Source organism: Hippocampus bargibanti, linkage group LG14 (genome assembly GCF_051943395.1).
Source record: "Hippocampus bargibanti isolate YZ-2025 linkage group LG14, ASM5194339v1, whole genome shotgun sequence".
NCBI lineage: Eukaryota > Metazoa > Chordata > Actinopteri > Syngnathiformes > Syngnathidae > Hippocampus > Hippocampus bargibanti.
In genome coordinates this window covers 21,364,587-21,386,958 of record NC_142747.1, presented here as the reverse complement: position 1 = coordinate 21,386,958, position 22,372 = coordinate 21,364,587, and the positions used below count along the sequence as shown (strand labels likewise).

Here is a 22,372-nt window from a genome sequence, read left to right as displayed (position 1 = left end):
CTGTGAGAGCGTGTGCGTAGCGTGAATGGGAGGGAGGGAGGTAACGTGAGGGAGGGCGTTTGCCAGGAGAAAGGGAAAGAAGGCATGGCTCTCCTCTCTTCTCCTCTCCTCCCTCTGACGTGTACACGGGTCCAGTCCCGGATGCTTGCCGGCTTCTCGTCCACTTTCGGCCCAAAGCTCCCCACTTGCTCCTTTACCAGCGACGTCAACGCAGTCCGCTCCCGCTTCCGCTCCGACTCCCGCCCTGCTTTCCGTCTTTGACGACGCGCTGCCGCGCTTGTCCCGCATCCCGTCAGAGCGCGCCAAGAGAAAGGAGGAGATAAACGCAGAGAAATATCCGAGGGAAAGTGGAAGAGGCAAAAGAACGTTTCCTTCCTTCCGCCTGCAAGATGCTGACAGTCGCCGGCGTGTTGGCGGCGGTGGTCGCCGTGAGCTTGAGCGCGGCTCACCCCAAAGGTAGGAAAAGACCCTCAGACTCTTGTCGTAGTGCTGCTTGGGCAACGTCCGCTGGACTGTGTGCTGCTGCTGGTGATGCTGGTGAAGGTGATGGTGATGGTGATGGGATGCTCGCTGGCTCGCTCGTCGCTGGCTGCTTGGTTGGAGAACATCATGCTACAGAGATGCCCTTCTGAATTCACCTGATCGGAAATTGCACCCGATATTGAGTGCACTTGCACAATTGCATTTAATCCACATTATTTTAGTGAATTATTATTATTATTATTATTATTATTATTATTATTATTATTATTATTGGTATTATTATTGGTATTTTTATTAGTATTATTAATTAGTATATTATTATTATTATTATAGTATTATTGTTATTATTATTTTATTATTATTCTTTTATTGTTATTATTATTATTATTAGCATTATTATTAGCATCACTGTTATTATTTTATTAATATATTATATTTTATTATATTATATTATTAATAATATAATAATAAACAATGATAAAACCTTTTTCACTCCTTTATCCATGCTTCCATTTAGATGTACTGATGTCAATGATGTGTGTTTGTCTTCAGCCGTGCATTAATTTAATTAAATTAGCATTTTAAGCTCTTGTAAAAAATGAGTGCGATAAAAAGTGCTTTCAAATTAAATGTATTATTATTATTATTTTAGTATACTACTATTATACTATCATATAATATTTTTATTATTATTCTTAACATCATAATTGTTTTCATAACTAGCATCAATATTATTACTATTGTTAACATCATCATTGTTTTTATTACTAGCATTATTATTATTATTTATTATTATTATATAAAACCGAGAGAAATGTCATGAAGACGTCGTGAGAGAGCTAATATGATGATGTATTGTAATTCCACTATGTGGCAAGACGACACGCGCAGTCGTAATCACGCTGTTCAATTGAAGGCAATCAATCAATCAATCAATCAGAATTCAATGCTGAGCATTTCTGTTTCGGCAACGTTGTCGAGAGCAGCCTCACTTTGACATTCATTCTGGGATTGTGCAGGTGGACCCCACAAAATCTCTGTTGAGAGTACGTGTTGCTTTATAGCGCTTGGGGGGCATCGCGACGGTCGTTCGCTCATCACGTCTTTATTACGGACACTTTTTTGGGACTTGTCATTTGATTTGTTACATCGCTCACGTTTAAAGCAATATTCTTACTTCATATTACTTTACATTACATGTAATATGATACAGTTCATTCCTAAGCGCCTTTCAAAACTCTCAGGGTCACTTTACAGTCACGAGAAAGGTTTTTCTGTGGGCGAGCAGCGGCAGCCACACGCGCCAGCGTTCACTTAACCCGGAAGTCATTTATTCAGGAATTGAAAATATGACGCCGAGCACCATTCCCGAATTTGTTTGGGTCTTGGGTAGGGTGTTGATAAAGCGCTGGCTGGACCTCTGGCCATGGGGGCAGCATTTCCCTTTTTTTCCATGTTAGCGCTTTGTTCCAGCTTTAGCTATAAGTGCTATATAAACCAATATGGATGCAACGCATAGTATTTTGGACATCCACCCTCATTTCAAGCTCATATAACTCCACACCCATATAACTTAGGAATTAACTCTTTTTTTTTTACTGATGAAAGAAGAGAGTCTAAGATTTCTTACGCTGTATTGAATGTTTATGTGGTCCTAAAAGTCAATATTCTGTGGGTCGTGGAATTGGAGTGACAGTGACAAAAACCCTGGCGCTGCAGGGGACACATTTTTACATGTCGTCTGGCACTTAATGAAGTATTATGCACACTATACATGAATGAAAAAATGGCCGAGATTCATCAAGGCCCTCATTTAATATCCAATTGTAATAGACAAATTAGAATCATAAAAGCAACACGCGTGCCCGTACGTCATCAGTACGTGCCATACTGTTGGCAGTCTCACTTCACCGCTAAGCTAATTTTAGCTCACGCAGTGTCCCCGATGCAGCTCGTCTGCTCAATTCTCTGGCGAGCCTGGCATTGCGCCGTGAGTAAATGTGGCAACAGGTTCTCGCTAATCAACTCCCTGCAGACTCTGGGGAAGAATAACAAGGTGACACCTGTCAATTGTGGTCTGTCTGCCTCGAGATACTACGAGCGTATAAAGGTGTCACCCTTGGGGTCTTGTGACACGGGGAAGAGCTTCCCTGTCGGTGCTTGCAAAGGTGCAATGAAAAACACGCGCAAAGGCCTTGACCTACCTGGCCTCCGCTTTGAAGCAAGCTTAAACCTTGCGTGTGTTGAACGAGCGTCTTCAGAGTGACGCCGACGTTCTGTCTTCTGTCCGTTTGTCAGAGATCGGATGACCTTGATCGCACAAAGGAAAGGCACTCATCTCAACTCTTACACGCTGACATTCATTTTTAGATGACAGAACATGAAGTCATTCACTGTCATTGTCACTTGAATTCCACGACCCACAGAATATTGACTTTTAGGACCACATCAACATTCAATTCAGCGTGAGAAACCTTACATTCTCTTCTTTCATCAGAAAAAAAAGAGTTATTTCCTAAATGATATGGGTCTGGAGTAAGATGAGCTTGAAATAATAATAATACTAATACATTTAATTTCCAAGCGCATTTCAAAACTTTCAAGGACACTTTACAGTCACTGGATTTTTTTGTGTGCGGTTGAGCAGCGGCAGCCAATGCAATACATATATATATACAGGTAACATCTGACTTGCTACCGAGTTCTGTTCCAACCAAATGGTCCTAAGTCAAAATGGTCGTAAGTCGAAATCCTTGAGACTTGAGACTCGGAGGCTAAATGACTGGCGAACCCCAGCGTCTGGTGCCATCACACGCTCCATTGCTGTGCGAGAGTGACATGCTGGCTGGCTGGCCAAAATTGTCATACGTGTTGCCAGCCTGCTAGCGCGTTGCGGTCTTAAAATTTGAAAAATTGGTTCTGGAGGTCGTGGTCGTAAGTCGAGATGGTTGCAAGTCGGATGTTACCTGTATATTGGTCTATGTAGCTCATTAACCACATCTGATTCTGGAACACAGCGCTAACGTGGAAAAAAGGGAAATGCTGCCCCTTTGTGGAAGGGAAAAAACATTGCCAGAGGTCTGACCAGCGCGAAAAAAACCCGAGCAAATTCGGGAATGCCGTTCTACGTCATATTTTCAAATTTTTAATACATTCAAGAATGCCAGTGAATGTTAGCGTTTTATGTCGTGGTAGGGAAAATTAGCATTTGGGATAAAATACACATTGACAAGAAAGACAAGATTGACGAATGGCAAAGAGGCTAATAAGCAATATACGCAAGTCAGAGCAACAAAGATTCTTCAAGATATATCTTTTTTAAATGAATTATAGTCATTTTTTTTTTAATCTTTGTTATCGTTTTGCACACTAAAAATGGATAATTTCCTCCATGAAAATGCGGCCATAAACTCAAGGAGCGCAATATTAATAGCCAGCTTTTAGTCTCAAGCAATCATCCTGATAAACAGAAAGACGACATTGAGGGACATTAATTTGACTTCATGGCCATTTTGTCCTAATCACATGTAGTGCCTAAATGTGATTCTAAATGTTTGATTTGATAATGTTCTTGAGTGTGGAATGGGGTGATTATGACCAATAATAAAAAAGAGCATAAGACGGTATTTTCAATTTGTTGCATTGAAGAGTAACGTTGGACGCAAGTGTGTGTGTGTGTGTGTGTGTGTGTGTGTGTATATACAGTGTATGTATATATATACTCAGTACTGGTGCATGATGTTGAATGAAATAGTCCGCCAGTCAAAGAACAATGATGTATGGGTGAACACAAATCTGCGACGGCTACCAGAGAATAATAAAGATCAAAGAATGAGGCTAAATGTAATTCTTCTTCCCATTTGTGAAATGCCACTCAGGATGATGGAAAGCCCCGCCTCAACTTCCTCCGACGCTACGACCAGCCTTGTAAAGGCACAGGGACGTGTTTTCTATACACCAAAGTCTTAACAAGAGTAGAGTGATACTTCAGCTTACGAACTTAATTGCTTCCCAGAAAGTGTATGTAAGGAGACAAATGTGTATTCCAAACATTAATTTCCCATAGGAAACCATTAAAATGACAATAATCCGTTGCCAGGTCTCCATAACACATCATTTTCTACGAAATAAGCTTTAAAACTACACACAATATACCTTATTTTGTGTATAATAAATGTGCTATGGTATTGTAATTAAAGAAATAAACTGTACTGTATCATAGAGTCATTTTATTGACCTTTGCGATGGTTGTTGATGGCTTGATGGAATGGATAGCTTTTTGCATAAAGTGTCTCAAGGAGCTCTGGGTTGTACATCTTCATAGTTGCGATATTGCAAAAAGAAACAGATGCAGGCAGACACACTAGAAACTTCATTAATAACTGCTTCCCTTGCTTGTATGTTATCTTCAAATTGTACAGATGGCTTGTGCGGGTTATTTGTGGAGCCTGATTTTAACCTTGCAGTCTCACTGCCGTTGAACTATCAATAAAGTTGAAACAAGTCCAAATTTCACCGTGTTTTCTATCTGTTTTCTCACCATTTCACTGTTGTTTTTTTTTTCACTTTTGGTTTTTTTTTGTTTCAAGCTCTGTCGTCTCCCTTTCGCGTGTGTGTGTGTTTCTGTTTCTGTAACCCCTCCCCCCGCTCACTGCTGCGTGTGTCTCCTCCTTCCTCTACCACGGATCTTGACCAATCACGTGTGGCTTTAACCGAAGACTGGGGGCGGGGAATAGAGGAAAAAAAAGCCGGCTGCCATTTCAGGAGCTCCAAGAAGCGGCTCGTTGGCGAACGACACATCAATCGTTGTAGCGCTGCGCGTGTTTCCGAAAAAATAGTTTGTATGCCAAGATGATATTCTCGCAAATTCAACGTTCGTAAGGTGTAAAGTTTGTTAGCTAAAGCGTTCGTAAACCGAGGTATCATTATATAGTTCAAACCTAGCTTGTTAAAATGTGCTTGTTTATTTCTTACATCTCCAACCGACACGAGAAACGTATCTTTTTTTGTTTTTAATCGGAGCATAAGGAACGGGCAAAAAAATGCTTCCACCAACAAAGCAAAGCAGTCGGAAGCGAAATTAAAATACAGCGCGTCGATAATGAGCTATCTAAATTCAGAGTTTATATTGCTGGGAATGACACACACAAAAAAGCGGAGCTCCAGGCAGCACTAGTAGGAATTCCACAGCTTTTTTTTCCCTGCTTGACTGCTTGATGGTTCTCCCTGTCGAGCGGCAAACGCACGCGTGGTCGTTTCTGCTGAAAGCGTCCGAGCTGCTGAATGTAGCTTCAGGGCCAATATTTCCCTTTCCGCCATCATCTTTTTTTTGCATAGTTGGTGGCAGTCAACATATTTGCCGCAATCTGTCGCCCCCCCACCCCCTCCCCCCCTCCTCTCCATGTGTTTGGCCAAACACACCTTAAACACACTTGCATGCACGGCGCGAGGGGATGTTAGCTCTCTAAGCTGTGATTGCTGACAACTCTGAAGCACGTACTAAGTGGCTACACGGCGCGTTTAAGCGCACGCGGCAACTTTAAAAGGATGACTGGAGGGTGACGCCATTTCAAGGAGGCGGCGTAGACGCGCTTTCGTGGAACGAAACGCCGGCCAAACACAAAACGACAGCAGTAGCGGCTCTCCAAAGTTATCTGGGAAACAACGTTGCGTACTAGCGCTACAATAGCGCGGCTTGCAATACTAAATGAAAGTACTTGTAGAAACCCTCCGAGGTTTTTAGGTTAGCTCATTTTTGAAAGTTGTTTCTTCATTTTTGTATCAAGTATCAAAAGACTGCCATGCATTAGTTTCCAAATACCGTATTTTCCGCTATGCAAGACACATTTATTTGAATGTGTGATAGCATTTTCCACCACTAATATATATATATATATATATATATATATATATATATATATATATATATATATATATATATATATATATATATATATATCTCACATCAATCTCAAGTTGTGATAGCAATTGCAATGGAGAAATAGCAAGGGCTCAGAGAGGAGGTGGAGAGAGCCTGGACGGTGAAGGTGACAGTCGTGCCTGTGGTGGTCGGAGCACTCGGGGCAGTGACCCCCAAACTGGACGAGTGGTTGCAATAGATCCCGGGAACAACATCGGATATCTCAGTCCAGAAAAGCGCAGTGCAGGGAAGGAACAGCACGGATACTGCGCAGAACCCTCAAGCTTCCTCGAGCTAAACATGGGGGACAGACACCACCCATGAGGGGTGAGACGAGGAATCATTATATATATATATATATATATATATATATATATATATATATATATATATATATATATATATATATATATATATATATATATATATATATATATCTTCAATTACGCTTGTACCCGTTATGAAATGATGTTAAAATATTAAATGAATGCTGTCAGCAGTATGTCTGAATGCATCATTGTGGGAGTTATGCATGCGTGCATTATGCATGATCATGAACACACAATGATGTGAATGACCTTTTACTACTACATTTCGTGCTGGAAGATTGCGTCCTCATTTATTAATTTCTTCCAAAAATACAAGATGCCGCTGGTTAATAACTCTTAATGGTTTGACAAAGACTGAGGAGAATGTGTTTTTGTCCTTTTTTGTAGTGGATCAGCCTCCCCCGAGTAGCCGATGCCCGTCTCCTCCGTGCTCAAACTTGCTCTTCATTGGCATTCGCTACACACAAAGTCAAACAAACACCATTATCGCTGCCTATTTGCTAATATTTTGCAAGGTTGATGATGATCGACCGGTACTGGCAGCCCGCTCAAACATATTAATCAAGCGTTCATTGTTCATTGGTTCATTGAATCGTCTGCGTGCGAGCAATAGCAAAAGCTAAAAGTGGAACGCTGTCCTCGGGGCTGAAACCACTCAGAAAACTCAAAAAATTCATTTTCCAAACATCAAATTACTTTGTATTTGTCTCGTTACTTTTGCGCTAGCTATGGCTTGCAGTGGGCATATCGCACTGACTGCGCGTGATGATTCTCGTGCTGGAGATGAGTGAGAAAACACTCAGGACTTGGCAGGCGGTCACAGATATGATCAGCTCCGGCATTGATTGACGAGTGACAAATGGATGGGCATAAATGGTGCGGGAATGCGTGACGTCGCAATCATAAAAAAAAAAAACACTTTATGGCTCACAACGGGACACCTGATGCTCATTTTTATAGATGATAGGGTGCATACGAGCAGAAAGCCAACGTGAGATCCTGTCTATCTGCCTGTCTATCTATTGATCGATCTATCTAGCTATCTACCTCGCTACCAGGCGAGCTATTCTATCTATCTATCGATCGATGTGTGTATGTATATATATATGTATCGATCGATCTAGCTATCTCACTAGGTAGCTAGCTAAGTAACTACCTAGCTAGCTAACTAGCTTTCTTTCTATCTAGCCAGCTTTCTATCTATGTATCCATCCAATTCGAGGGAGAATTTGACAGTTTTTTCCTTCAAATGCTCGACGTTGAATAGATGTTTATCGTTAAGTAGTCAATATACTTTGCTCATGAGCAGATGAAGATTACCGGTATATGTGACTTGATGTTTTTGGAAACTTTTAATATGGCCGCTGTTATGTCAGTGGTGTCATTGTTGCTATTCCTATGCCGTAAGTCTCTTCTTCATGGTGTATTTGTGCTCCACAGAGACCGCCTTCGATTCCCTCCCATGTTCATGTGCAGGAGGATCTGGGTCACCGTGTACTTGCTCTTCCCGCTACTTTGCATCCATTCATTCCACTCATTTAGCCATTGTTGTGTCATACAAGTCATCTCCGCATTGGACATCTTTGCCTTTGTGACGCCAATGATATCACAAATGTCATCTCCTTCGACATCTTCCACTCTCCCGTTTGGTTTGCCGGCGAAGCATTTTGCAAGAAGGCAATTACGGATAGCAAGACTTAGCCAGGTCTTATCACTATTCCTCACTTCCCTCAGGATGTGTCTCATGCTTCGTCTTTCACTCTCAATTTCAGCCTTTCTCTGAGTATTCACTGATATTCTCCATATCTGTAAAAAGGTTGAGACTCAGAGCACAAAACAAGCGATCTCTATTGTATATAGACATGTATATACACCGCATGTCGAGTTCTGTTCGTAAGTCAAAATGATCGTAAGTCGAAATTCATTCAAAATGTTGAATAGAGACTCGGAGGCTAAATTGGATTGGATTGGATGTACTTTTATTCAACTCGCAGTAAATGACTCTTACCCCCCCCCCCCCCCCTCTGGTGCCATCACACGGTCGATTGCTGTGCGAGAGTGAGATGCTGGCTGGCTGGCCCAAATTGTCGCTCGCGTTGCCGGCCTGCTCGCGCGTTGCGGTGCCACGCGTAGAATTATAATAGGGTCTGGAGGTCGTAAGTACGGGTGGTCGTAAATGGAGCTGGTCGTAAGTTGGATGTTACTTGTATTTAGTTTTTGTCTTCTTTTGACTTCAAAATGGCGCCGCGGGATTGGCTGCCTTTACAGCATCTCCTGTATTTTGTTTTTCTACTTCTTCCCTTCCTTTCCTCTTCCTTCCATAACTTTGCTGTGATGAAACGATGAATTTCTCCACTGCGAGACTAATCAAGGCCAATCCTATCCAAAAACAGGGGTGGGGAGGGGAGAGGGGGGAACAAACATGGTGCACCTGAACAAACATGGTGAAATTAAAATTCCTTTTATACAAAGTATTTTGGAGACTGGCATTCCCATTGGGAGTGCATTTCCATAAATCGGCCTTGTTTTCCAAGCGCCACTCCCTTCCGCCACCATAAACGAACCTTCAGTGGCAACCAAAGCGTCTTTAGCTTTTCCATTCATTATTTTTCATCCCTGGAGTCTCTGGAACCGCATGATGAAACATCGAGGTGACTTTGCTCGTGTCATAGACGCAGAGAAATACCGTCGCGATAAAAGTAGACTGACGTCAACAAGAAGCTACAATCATTAACTGTGGACACCATTGTTAACGCTCGCTAGACTTATTTATCAACGATTTATACGACTTTGGAAGTGTGGCTTTTTCGTGCGTGTGTCACCTGCCTTGAATGGAACTCAGTGAAAACTGAAACTTGTTATTAAGGCAGTAAAGTTCGTACGGAAACATTCTGGCTTTCCTCGTCATAATAAAGCGGAAGATTCAGGTATTGGTAAGCAAATGTCAAGAGTGGAGGAGAGGATTTAAAATCACATTGTTTGCTATTTTCTAGGCTGTGGGACGGCACTGGGACTGTACCGTGCCCTTTTTCATTCTGGATATGTGCCCAGTTACTGTATTTTCTGGTGTATGAGGCGCATCCAAAACCCGTGATTTGCTTATAGTCTGGAGTGCCTTATATGAGGAAAAAGTTTGAAAATACACCATCCAAAGGCCAATCCAAAAGACCCTATTTTCCGGCGTGTAAGGCGCATCCAAAACATTTGATTTGAGTCTGGTGCGCACATCATCTGCTTTTGGACAGTCCATTGACTAAAACGCCCGTGTGACAAATAAAGACATTCATGTCAGCCAAATCGAAGCTCTCCATAATTGCGGTGACGGTTTGGCCTCACTTCCTGAACTAAACATTCCAAAGAAACAAACCACCTTGGGAAAGTTGCCAGGTCAAAAAGTCTTTGGGTAATTTTGAAATAAACATACGAGAACCTGAAAATGTTTCAATTGTGAACGCAGGTCGAAGCAAGAACAGATTCATTCATTGATTCATTCTCTGCGTCCTGGTGGACCCACTTGTTTTTCAAACTTTTTGCCGTTGATGAAGGGGCTTTATTAGTTAGCTGGGAGCAAACATGACAAGTTGCAGAGTAGGAGGGGGGGGGGTTGACATGAGGGATTTTTCTTGCCAGCGCCTAGCGTAGCGCTTACACACCGAGTGACAAAATAATCCCACAACAAGTGAAATCCTTGATGGAGAAAATCCCCTGTTTACCGAGTGGGTGGAATCTTTCACACCACCTAAAATCAACATTTTTCACAAGCCCCGCCCCCCAAAACGACCATTCCCATAACAGAGTGCAATTCGATTTCAACACTTTAGATGTGTAAAAAAATAACACGTAGACATGTGGACTGACTGATATGTGAAAAGAAAACATGACATTTACCAAATCAGAGGTGTCATCCAGACGCCAATGATATAAAAGTGATCATTTTGTGGGATAAATGCTATCTACATTTCAAGCTCTATGTCCGCACAGGACACGCAAACAACAGCTCAATAGGCACCAAGCACACAACCCTTCAGCCTCTTGTGGAGAACAAAGAGTTGAAGTTGCAGCGGCTTCTCGAGGCAGTATTCAATCAGAGCTTTGCCAGCAGACTAAAAGTCATCAGCATCTGGACTGCTGCAATGTTTGCAGAGTCTATTACATCGCTAAGCATCATTACACTGAATTCATCATGGAATCTGCCCCCCCCCCCCCAATGACAACAATTTGGAGCCGTTATGACTGCAGTCTCCATTAACTCATGTTATTCGCTTGGGTGTTGAAGGCATTTCACACATGTACTCCCACTCAAATGTCTCCTTAGATTTTTAGCCACAGTGTTGCATTGATGCACTGTGCTGTGATATTGTGATATAAAAAATGTTGAAACTCTTCCAAAGCAACAACAAGTACATTCATTAGACATTCGCAGCAAAATCGATTAAATGAGACCAATGGACGTGTTGATTTTATTTTTTATTTTTATTTTTTGGGTGAGGTTCTCAGGCTTCTCTTCTTGCTCAATGGACGTTTCATTTTCTGCATTATTTATTTATTTAATATATATGCATTCTTTTGTTATTTCTAATATTATCTGTGGTTTTATTATGTGTTTTTTTAAATATTTTTTTTTTTTCATTAGGGTCCTAATTTGGTCATCAGGCTTTGTAATAATTTTAGAACCAGGTACATATACTTATAACTTCAAATCTTATTGAACTTGTTTTTTAATACATATTTTTTTTCAGCGTGAATTTGTAAAAAAAATATATATACAGTATCTACCTACCTATCGATCTATCTGGACTAGCTAACTAGCTTTCGATCTATCTAGCTTTCAATCCAGCTAGCTAGCTTTCCATCTATATAGCTTTCCATCTCGATCGATCAATAGTTAGATATAGATCTGTAGATATACATTTTTTTTCTTTCATTCATGAAGGGTTCGGTGAATGTGCATATTAAGTGGTTGTATTCTGCCCCTCTGAAAAAAGGTAAAGAACTGGTGTCTTAAACATTTGAAAACATCTTAATATCCAAGGTGTCATAGCTATTTGCGGATGTCCTGCCTTTGTATTTTGCACTTTGCTGACTACTAACGTCCGTAGTTGCAATGTTATTCCACTTGGGAGGTTTCTGATGGGCTATTACGGCAACAAAGCTACTGACAATGGACAAAAAAAGACACAGCAACATTTTCCTCTCAGCAGTCGCACACCCCTGAGATGCTATCAAGGTCCTCAGAGGACGGGCTGTGATTAGCATGGTTACTGTGATTGCTATCATCTTGGCCCATCGCCGTCGTTATCAGCAGAGCATTTCCCACGACGCTCTTTTGAGCTCACTGATGTTTCCCCTAATGTGAGCTTGGGGGAATATTGCAGGCAGGCATCTTCCGTAAACACCTTGTTATCTCTCACTCCTTCTCTCATTTTCTCACCATTCAATCACACTCATCCATTTCCTCATCTTTCAATGAGCGACCTCAGGCCGTATTGCACGGCGGATGATCGGTTAGCGTGTGGGCTTCGAGGGGCAGAGCTTCTGTGTTCACTGCCGGCTGCATGTTCTCTTACGTAGGTTTTCTCTGGGTGCTCCCGGTTTTCCAAGCTAGTTGAAGACTGAAAATGTTCCCTAGGTATGTGTTAGAACTCAGCTAACATTTTATGATTGTGGTTGTTTGCATATGTGTGCCCTGCGATTGGCTGGCAACCAGTTCAGAGTGTACCCTGCCCGAATACAGCTGGAATTGGCTAAAGCCGCCTGCGAGCGTCCCTTGTGAGGGTAAATGGATTGGAAAATGAATGAATGAATGAATGAATGAATGAATGAATGAATGGATATCTGGCCGTGGTGGGCCATGGATTTCATCGCTAGGCGTTGGGTAGTGCTATGTCTGAATCAATTCAGATTGGAAAAGAGGGTGATGTGATTTACTACAAGTCCATTAGAGGGTACCATTAGCCAGGAAATACCTGGCCGACCTCTCTTCATGATGTCCATTTTTTCTTGAAAAGTCCGTCTTGAAAATGGCTTTAACTGTAAATCTGCAACCAATTCCAGTTCTTCTGCCATTGTGGGTGGGCGGAACTAATATTAAATCAACATGATATATTTGCTTATGCAGCTCGCTACTGATAAAGTGTGCTAGCTCTGGCCTGTATGCGCTTATCACTCGCGGCTAGTAAGGCTCGTGACTAGCTAATCATAGTATGCGAAACTCTGATGTTTCCAGCTCTTTCCAGCAGGCCTCGGGTTGCCAATTCGAACTCTGATTGGTTAAAGCGACAGCTTCATTGACACTCATTTAACGCGACAGGGCCTTCAGAACTGATTGCGAAGGCGTACAGGCCGATTTTTGACCCTGGTAACAAACGGTGGCTTGAAATGTGATTGGTTAAACGCTTAAATATGAAAAGACAAGTCTGGAAGAACAGCACAAAAGCAACAACAGGACGCTGAAAGACAATTTGGAATTATTCAAATATAATTAACATCAGTCTGTGATTCCGATATTTTGAGGCCAGCAGAGAAGGCTTTGCAGTCCTTGCTGGTCCACCACGGTAATTATGTTTCTAAAGCAGTTCACTACATTGCAGTACCTTCCAAATACACCTTTTGTTTGTAATTTAGAGCTTAGTGGGCCATCAGGTTGTGTATTCTTCACAGTAAATGATTGTCGGTGGACATGTTGACCTTTGGACATTGATGACGTTCTTCCGAAGCTTGGGCGATTTAGCTTTCACTTGAACATTTCCAAAGAGTACTCAATATAGTTTCATTTGAAACTGTAAATGGCTTCTGAATGGTTGTTTGTCTGTCCAGTCTTCACAGTCATGATTGACTGGTGTTCATTCGACGCTATACTTCTCCTCTTGGCCATATTTAGCTGGACTGGACTCAGTCTGGGGCGTTACATGGTACAGTGGACGGACGGATGGCCTTGTTCAGCCCCTGTTCCCATGTTCGGGTGCCAATAAAGTGCTGTCCAGACCTCTGGCAGTGTTTTTATCCTTCCACAAGGGAGCAGCATTTCCCTTTTTTTCCATGTTAGCGCTTTGTTCCAGCTTGAGCTGTTGTTAAAGCGCTAAGAAGAATATTGCAATTATGATTGCAATCTTAGTCTTGAAGGGTCATCGGTCGATGCTTTTCACACATTGTTAGAAATGGTGGAATTAGTTTCCTTTTTGTCCATTGGGATTGTTCACGGAAGCCCTGGTCAATTTGGAGCAAATGGGATTTTGCCCATGCAAATGGCGCTCGGAAAGGCAAATATTGAAACCAAGCGGGCTTTGTCATGGGAATGCCGAATCCACTTAACGCTTGCTTCAACAAACATAAGCCGCAGATCCACAAGTAATATGAAGTCTTGCTGGCTTTCAGAATTGTCTCCTGCTGCTCTGTGACGAGGCTGAGAGAATTGAGAGCGTCCGCAATGATTGGCGCCAACTGAAACCTGCTTTGAAGGAAATTGTTTTGGGGCACATCTGATGTCATCGTGCTTGCTTTTATCGCGCTCAAAAAGGCCCAAATAGTTGACGTGCCGCAATCGCAAGATATGCAAGCAGAAACATCGAGAGGATTGCTAGCAAGATGAGATCTAGATCTAGATCTAGATATATCCTCAACTCATTCATTTAGGAATTAACTCGATTAAGAGAGTCGTAAGTTTCTTACTCTGCATTGAATGTTTATGTCGTCCTAAAACTCAATATTCTGTGGGTCCTAGAATTTCAGTAAAAATGACAAAAAACTTGGCACTGGAGTGGACACATTCTATTTATCTCTCTCTCTCTGTCTTTCTGTCTCTCTGTCTTTCTTTGTCTCTCTCTTTATCTCTCTGTCTCTGTCTCTCTCTCTCTCTCTCTCTCTCTCTCTCTCTCTCTCTGTCTCTTTGTCTTTGTCTTTCTCTCTCTCTGTCTTTTTCTCTCTCTCTGTCTCTTTGTCTCTCTGTTTCTCTCTCTCTCTGTCTCTCTCTCTCTCTCTCTCTCTCTCTGTCTCTCTCTTTTTCTGTCTCTGTCTCACTCTCGCTCTCTCTACATATGTCTCTCTATCCTCCCTCATTGCTATCACACGCAGGCAGGCAGGCAGCTGTAGAGCGTGCGACCTTTCTTCCCCCAATCTTTTATCAGCAATTCATTTGTCATTATCTCAGCCATCAATCATGGCCATTTGTCCGGAAATTCCGATGGTAAAGATGACGAGCCGACGACCTGTATACATAAGGAGAAACAGTCAAAGAGAAAATGGGCTTTTTTTTTAATGAAGATGACAATGGATAGGTGACACTTTGCTTGTCTCAATTTGGGATTAGTTTGACAGCAATGCTTGCCATCAAACCTGCGGAGCCTTTTGTCGTTGCAGAGCCAATTGTTCATATGGAGTCCTCTTAAGCTGAAATGCCGCATCAATGTCACAAGAATTGGATCAAAAGTCAACTACAACGTTAGCATTATTGTATTACTTCAATTAGTTAAAAAGCGCATTTTCTGTGTAGCTTTATCTCTTGTTTCTATTTATAATTGTATTTTATATATTATTGTATCTGTTTTTTTTTGCTTGCTGTGACTGTAAAGTACACGTGTCAAAGTCAAGGCCTGGGGGCAACATCTGGCCCCCCACATCATTTTATTCGGCCCGCAAAAGCAAATCAAACTTGTGAAATTGCATGAAGCTTGCTAAAGTCCGAACATTTCAAACTGTACCATGTAAACCACAATAATTCATTATTTTTTACTTGAGATTTGAAAATTAGGTCTAATTTGTTGTGCACTCTAGATGTATTCTTCTTCTTCTACTTTTACTTTTACTTTTACTTTTACTTTTACTTTTACTTTTACTTTTACTTCTTCTTCTTCTTCTTCTTCTTCTTCTTCTTCTTCTTCTTCTTCTTCTTCTTCTTCTTCTTCTTCTTATTATTATTATTATTATTATTATTATTATTATTATTATTATTCACTCATTCACTCATTCACTCATTCACTGCCTGACATGCAACAATGTGTCCACTCTTGTGCCAGGGTTTTTGTCACTTTCAGTCAAACTCCAGCAGTTGAAAATCACCGTTCTGGAGAGTCTTTTCCGGCCTTGTTTTTGCCACGTGTGAGGAGAACATATTGGAAAGAGCTCCAGTGCAAAGTGCGTCTGCAACGCAATGAAAATGATGAAAACAATTAGCGAGGTGCAGTTCTCGGAGCTGAACAAATTTGCTGTAAATAACTTTGCAAAAGCACATCAACGCAGTTTCTAAGGGTAATAATGCTGCTTGTTATTGGCGCTGAAGATGAAGACAAATAGTTTTTTTTCATCTGAAGTTCGCCACTTTCCGGGTAGACTATTTATCTAATATTTATGAATACGGTGCTTTTTTTCTTTTTGGTAGCCCTGAGAACTTTCATGTTTGTAGCGAATGAAAGCATAATTTTTCATTTCAAATAAGTTGTTTTTGCAGTTTTGCTACGTATGTGCATTTGAGTAGCTTTTTGAAGTATTGCCTTGCCACTTGTCAGACGGTACAGATTGCTGCAGAAAGATGTTGCTGTGTAGTAGTTGGTGAAACGGAATCTTCAGTTCATGCTGCAAGAAGAACAACTTTGTAAAAACGTCCGTGTAAGCTCTCAGTCGGACAGGAGTGGTCCATCGATGAAAAGGTTTTGTCAGCCGTCGTCTGTACTTCTTTCAAGGTGTCGCACGTTTCGCTTCTCATCCAAGAGGCTTCATCAGCGAACCAAAATTTTGCTGGTAGCTCTGGCCCTATATATATATATATAGGGCCAGAGCCCTATATATATATATACATAGATAGATAGATAGATAGATAGATAGATAGATAGATAGATAGATAGATAGATAGATAGATAGATAGATAGATAGATAGATAGATAGATAGATAGATAGATAGATAGATAGATAGATAGAAACTAGTTGGCCAGTGAGTTCGTTTGTTAGTTAGCTTGTTAGTTGGTTACTGGCTAGTTAGTTAGTTACAAATGGGAGTCCACATGTGGAATGACATAGATGGACCATCTTTTTCATCATCTCACCACCATGTTTGATAATAAATAATAATTCCCCAAATCCAAGCTATTGTGCATCGTGAAATGAATGCTAACGAACGATCATATTTGTCTTGCGTATGAGCTGATGAAGAGGCATCATTTCAATGTTGTTGAATCACACTTGTTATTAAGATGAGCTTCCAAGGATGTTGCCTATTTTGCATATCACGGGGCTCTTCAGCAACGACCTTGACAGGGACACAGAAACGCACCGTCACTCACGGATCTGTCAAAAAGTTTTTTTGCAATAAAGACAATTTCGTAGGGCTTCTCTATTTGCAGTGCAGGGAATGGGCAAATGTGATTCTTTTGTTGATAACAGAACAAGTTAATCAGCTTATTTTTTCCCCCGTTTTGGATTGACTTTGTGATGGAAAAGAAGCAGGTACCAAAAAAAATAATTAATAATAATAATAATAATAATAATTTGACTTTGTGTAGTTTGCTGTCCCCGGCTCTCCTTCTCTTGCGATATTTACTCAAGCTGTTTGGAGGATTATCCTGATGCCTCCCGCTTTCAGTTTGGCTCTGCTTTTGGCTGGGCTTGGAAATGATCCCATACTCCTCGAACTGCTGAAGAAGAGAACAAGACCTTGCCAAATCCTCTGCCAGCCTTCCAAGCTGCGGGGGGTAGATAGAAATGTTGTCTTTGTACATGTGACCTGCTGTTTTCTATTTGCTGATACAATCGACCGAGTCAAACAAAACAAACAAACAAATTGGAAAATTCACCTCATCGTCTTGGGGAAATACAGAAGGCCCTCTCAGCGCTCTCAATGACACCACACGGCAGAACACAATTGGACAGCCAGCAAAAGCCACCGTGTGATGGCACCAGAGTTTGCCAGTCATTTAGCCTCCGAGTCTCTATTCAACATTTGGAATGGATTTCAACTTACGACCCTTTTGACTTGTGACCATTTGGTCGGAACGCAACTCGGTTGTAAGTCGGATGTTACCTGTATTGTGATGGAATAGCAGGATGTTTACATTTTAAAGCCAACCACGGTGTTATGCTGCCGTGGTTATTGGATGAAGTCGGGTACACTTCATGACATTGCTTAGTCATTTGAATAGCCACAGGAGACAAGTATTACACTTGTCTGCAACAGGGAGAGAAACGTTTGTTAACGTATGAAGCATTGATTCCTCAGTGGGATCATTCTGTGCCACACAATGCCAAAAGCTGCAAATCTTGCATATGTGAGAAAATGGCGACCACTTTGTCAGCGCATTTGCACAATAACAATGCCTGAATGTCTGGAGTTTCCATCTGATTCAGCATTTTTCTTAAAAGGCTCCATTGATCATCGGAGTATCGTTGGAAATGGATGTATCATGGGGATGACTATTTCTGGAACGGAGAGTCAAAAAGAATGCAAATATTTTGAAAATACAAGTATCTGTGTAGGTCGCGATACAATACAGTGATACCTCGGCTTACATATGCTTTAGCTAACGACCGTTTCGCTTTATGAACATTAAATCCGCGAGAATATAGTCTCGGCATACAAACTAGTTTTCGGGAAACACACGGAGCGCCACGATGGCTGGCGGGAAGAACACCAAACCTCACGGCCGAACAGCGCCACCGTGGCTGCCTGACTACTTTTCCACACCCCCTTTCTCTGAGTGCATATGTGGTTTGCTAATGAGTGAGCATTTTTGGAACCGAAAAAGACCCCACCACAGGCTAGTGTTCAGCCAAAAAGGACACAAAAGAAAATGACGGTCAAGCAGAAGAAGGAGATCATCGAAAAACACGGATGAGGTGTGCGTTTGTGTGACTTAGCGTCCCAGTACCAATATGCTAAGCCGACCATTGCTACGTGTGGCTAAGGGTGTTTCTGTGTTGTCTAAGTAACGGTCTCAGGCAATAGAAGAGGTTGAAAAACTTGTGTTGATTTGGATTAACGAAAAGCAGCTAGTGGGGGACAGTGTGACTGAGGGTATTATTGCAGAGAAAGCACGGCAACTTCAACTACATCGACCATCACAAAGGTAATTAAAACCACTTTATTATTATACAGTACAGTTTATTTCTTTCATTAAAATACAATAGCACATTTATTATACACAAAATAATGTATATTGTGTGTAGTTTTAATGATTATTTAGGAGAAAACTATGTTTTATGGGGACCAGGAAAGGGATCATTCTCATTTTTAATGGTTTCCGATGGAAAAATAATGTTTGGAAGACACACTTTTCGGGAACCAATGAAGTTCGTAAGCCAAGGTATCACTGTATTGCAAATGTACCCATTGTGCGACTATGAAAGGCTTTCTGATTCTGATTGACAGCATTTATTATTTATTTTTTATTTTTAATCTAACCCCGTGACGAGTTTTGGACTCCATCGCTGTGGCTGACAATATTCTTTTGAATGACCAAGCTCAGCCTGCGGCGATTGGCTGGCAACCGCTTCAGAATGTTGTCCCCTGCCTCCTGCTTAAAGACAGCTGCGATAGGCTGCAGCAACCCACGCGACCTTTATGAGGATAAACGGATCTGAAATTGGAATGGATGGATAGAAATATCGAGCTCATATCAGGAGGAGCAATGTCAGAAAATGACACACCAAGACACCCATAAAGTTGGAAGGATTTGCTGCTTATCTTTTTACATATGGATAGTGTCAAGGTTACAATACAAAACAAAACATCACTTCCTGCCCCGTTTTCTCTTCGTCTAGAGACATTTATCACTTGCCTGACATCTTGCTAACGCTCCCAAAAGGTCACACCGGCTATTTGCGGAAGCGACGGCATGTGTGAACACCGATCAGCGTCACCTTTTTTTGTGAATACGGAGACATTCAATATATGAAGACGGCCTGCTAGGAAAATGGCATGTCAACACGCTTATGAGGTAAGCTCATGGATAGATAGTAAGTTAGCTAGATAGGACGCTACATCGCTAACTAGGTAGCTACTTAGCGAGATAGATAGATAGATAGATCAAGGTCAGGGTGAAACACACACACACACACACACACACACACACACACACACACACACACACACACACACACACACACACACACACACGTTTACACCACATTGTGGGGACTTAGTGTGTGAGGCATTTGGTGTACAGATACACAAAAGTGGCATTAACACACTTAAAGGACAACCGACATCACTTTTTTGTTTCCTAGCTGACATCAGAAAAACGTTTGATAGCATCTAAAATGGCCTAAACGCGCAGGAAGATATTTTAGTCAAATGCAAAACACCAATCAAACTGACTTCAAGTGTCCAAAAACTACTTCAAATTGAACCCGGAAGTGGCCAGTTTCAGAAGGTCCCGCCCCCTTGTTTGTGACATCACGCCACGACGTCTTGCCCTGCTGGAGAATCAAAACAATGGCTTCAGATCGGGAGAAGATGCTTTCTTCTTACTCATCCAGTTATGAATATGATTCAAATAGTTCTGAAGAGGAAAGCATAAATGTTTGCCATCGATTAAAGGAGTCCTCCCTTATCAATTCGAGCCATCAATGACAGCAATGTAGCGTGCCAGAAAATGCACAAGATGGCGCCAAAGCTCCATTGGAAATGGGCTGATTTGTCTGCTGGGAATCTGTGTCAACTAGTATCAAATAGTTGTCTTGTTGCAACACACAACGATTCACCATCACGTTATTTATGTGTTTTCCTGTTTCCTATTACCTGTCCTCACCTGCGGAAGATGGGAATTGTGTCAGCAGGCACTCTTCCCTTGTGGAACATTTTGGGCTGAGTACTTGAACTACTAGAGCTTTAAAAGCCTTGAGATGAGCTTTGACAGCTTGTTTGTACTTCCTGACCACTCGCTTGCTCTATTTCCTGCCCACTTTTAAGCCTTTTACTCAGGTTTGAAGCCCTCTCATCCGACATGCCTTGCAGTCTTATCAAAGGACAGCGCCTGGACTTGTTAATCACGCTGATGGAAGTGGCAAATGGAGTAGTGGCACTCATTGTAGGAGTGGAAATTGGATATTTCGGAACACACACAAAATGTAAGCAGCCCTTGAGCAAGGTGTCTAGAAAAACACACATTCTGATTCTGGACCATCTTTCAGGATCAGAAATACTGGAATAATTGGAGATGACTCTAACAAACGTGACATAGAAGAGTAAGCACGGCATCTTCCTCCTATGGAGTTGTTTCAAAGTGATCTGGAGGATGGCAGCTGCATCGGATTTGGTGATTTGGACATATTAAGATGTTCCGTGCTCTATAGCTATCGGAATAATTCTTAATATGTTATAATATAATCAATCCATCCATCCATCCACCTGTCTGTCTGTCGGTTTGACTGTCCATCCATCCATCCATCCATCCATCCATCCATCCATCCATCCATCCATCCATCCATCCATCCATCCATCCATCCATCCATCCATGGAAGGTTGCTGTCATTTCCAAGTGCTCTTGGAGATCAAGCTTGCATTAAGCTCCTCATTTTGCTTGGATCCTTCAATTTAGTCAACCCCAGATCCACAAGGTTATAAAGTTCAGCTTGAAGTGAATTTTAATTTGAAGTAATGATCACATCATCACGTTCTTTGAGGTCATTTGTGCTGTCAGTCGTGCCTGTCTCGGGCTGGCTAATTGCCATTAGGATTTTAACAGTTGCTGCGGTCAGAGTGCCATAGATGAGAGATAAAAACAGCCTTATTTTTTTCAAAGTAACATATGTGTATATAGATATATTCTATGCTTTAAGTTTGGATTTAGAACAATTGAATATTTCGATGGGTTTTGACAGAGAATTCTGCACATGATTTATGTCTGCGTATTTGCAAGTCAAATTAACTTGAGCTGAGAAAGTTGTTTTTTTAATGGTATGTATCTGATTTATTCTCTACGGTTTACTGCTTGTGGTCCTGACTCGTTCATTGGCTTAAGGCAGGGCATCACTCGTGCGACTGATCTCCGCCGCTTTCAGATGCACGTGGCTCCTATTGCTAATGGCGCTCTGCGGTGGCGATTATTCACCCCACTCATCCTCTCCTTGACAGCCACGTTATGTATTTCACCATCTTTTAAAAATGCAGTTACTTTCACCCACGGGTGTCGGTTATGCCACAGGTCCATAGTGCGTGAGAGGAAATGTGTTTGCTTCTCGCTGCCAGTATAAATAGCGGTATCTATAAGGTTTGATTGATTGAAACATTTGCAGATACAGTGTTTATTTTGAGGCTTGGACTTGATGTGAAGAAAGAGTTGTCTGACACGAGAAGCCACCATTCCTCAAAATAGCATATGCTTTTTGAAATGAGTTGTTATTGCTTTCTTGACAGTGTCACGACTGTCAAATCACGTCTCTGCCTCGCTCTATCACGTCTCCACGAGGTTGCTAAGGAGACAGAGAAGTTGCGAATCGTTTCAATGAAATTCTCAAGCCTGCTTTTAAGGAACAGTGAACGCTGTCAATGATGTAAACATCTTTCAAGATGTTTATGCGTACTGTCATACCATGATCCTGACAAAGTGTGTGGTTACTGTTAGTTATGGTACTGTTGTTGCTTCTCTGTGACAACTTGTTCCGACCACAGTCGTTCAGATATTTAAGTCAAAGAAAGCACGGCTCACATGCTCAT

General features: G+C 41.6%; 1 protein-coding gene across 1 annotated transcript in view; it reads left to right on the top strand.

The window, feature by feature from the left end:
• LOC148888851 (calsyntenin-2-like) overlaps positions 1-22,372 on the top strand; it is a 93,452-nt gene continuing 71,080 nt past the window's right edge. The window contains exon 1 of the mRNA XM_089013383.1: positions 1-456. Coding sequence (XP_088869509.1) covers positions 390-456 — 67 coding nt within the window. The 5' untranslated portion in view covers positions 1-389. The remainder of the gene's footprint in view (positions 457-22,372) is intronic.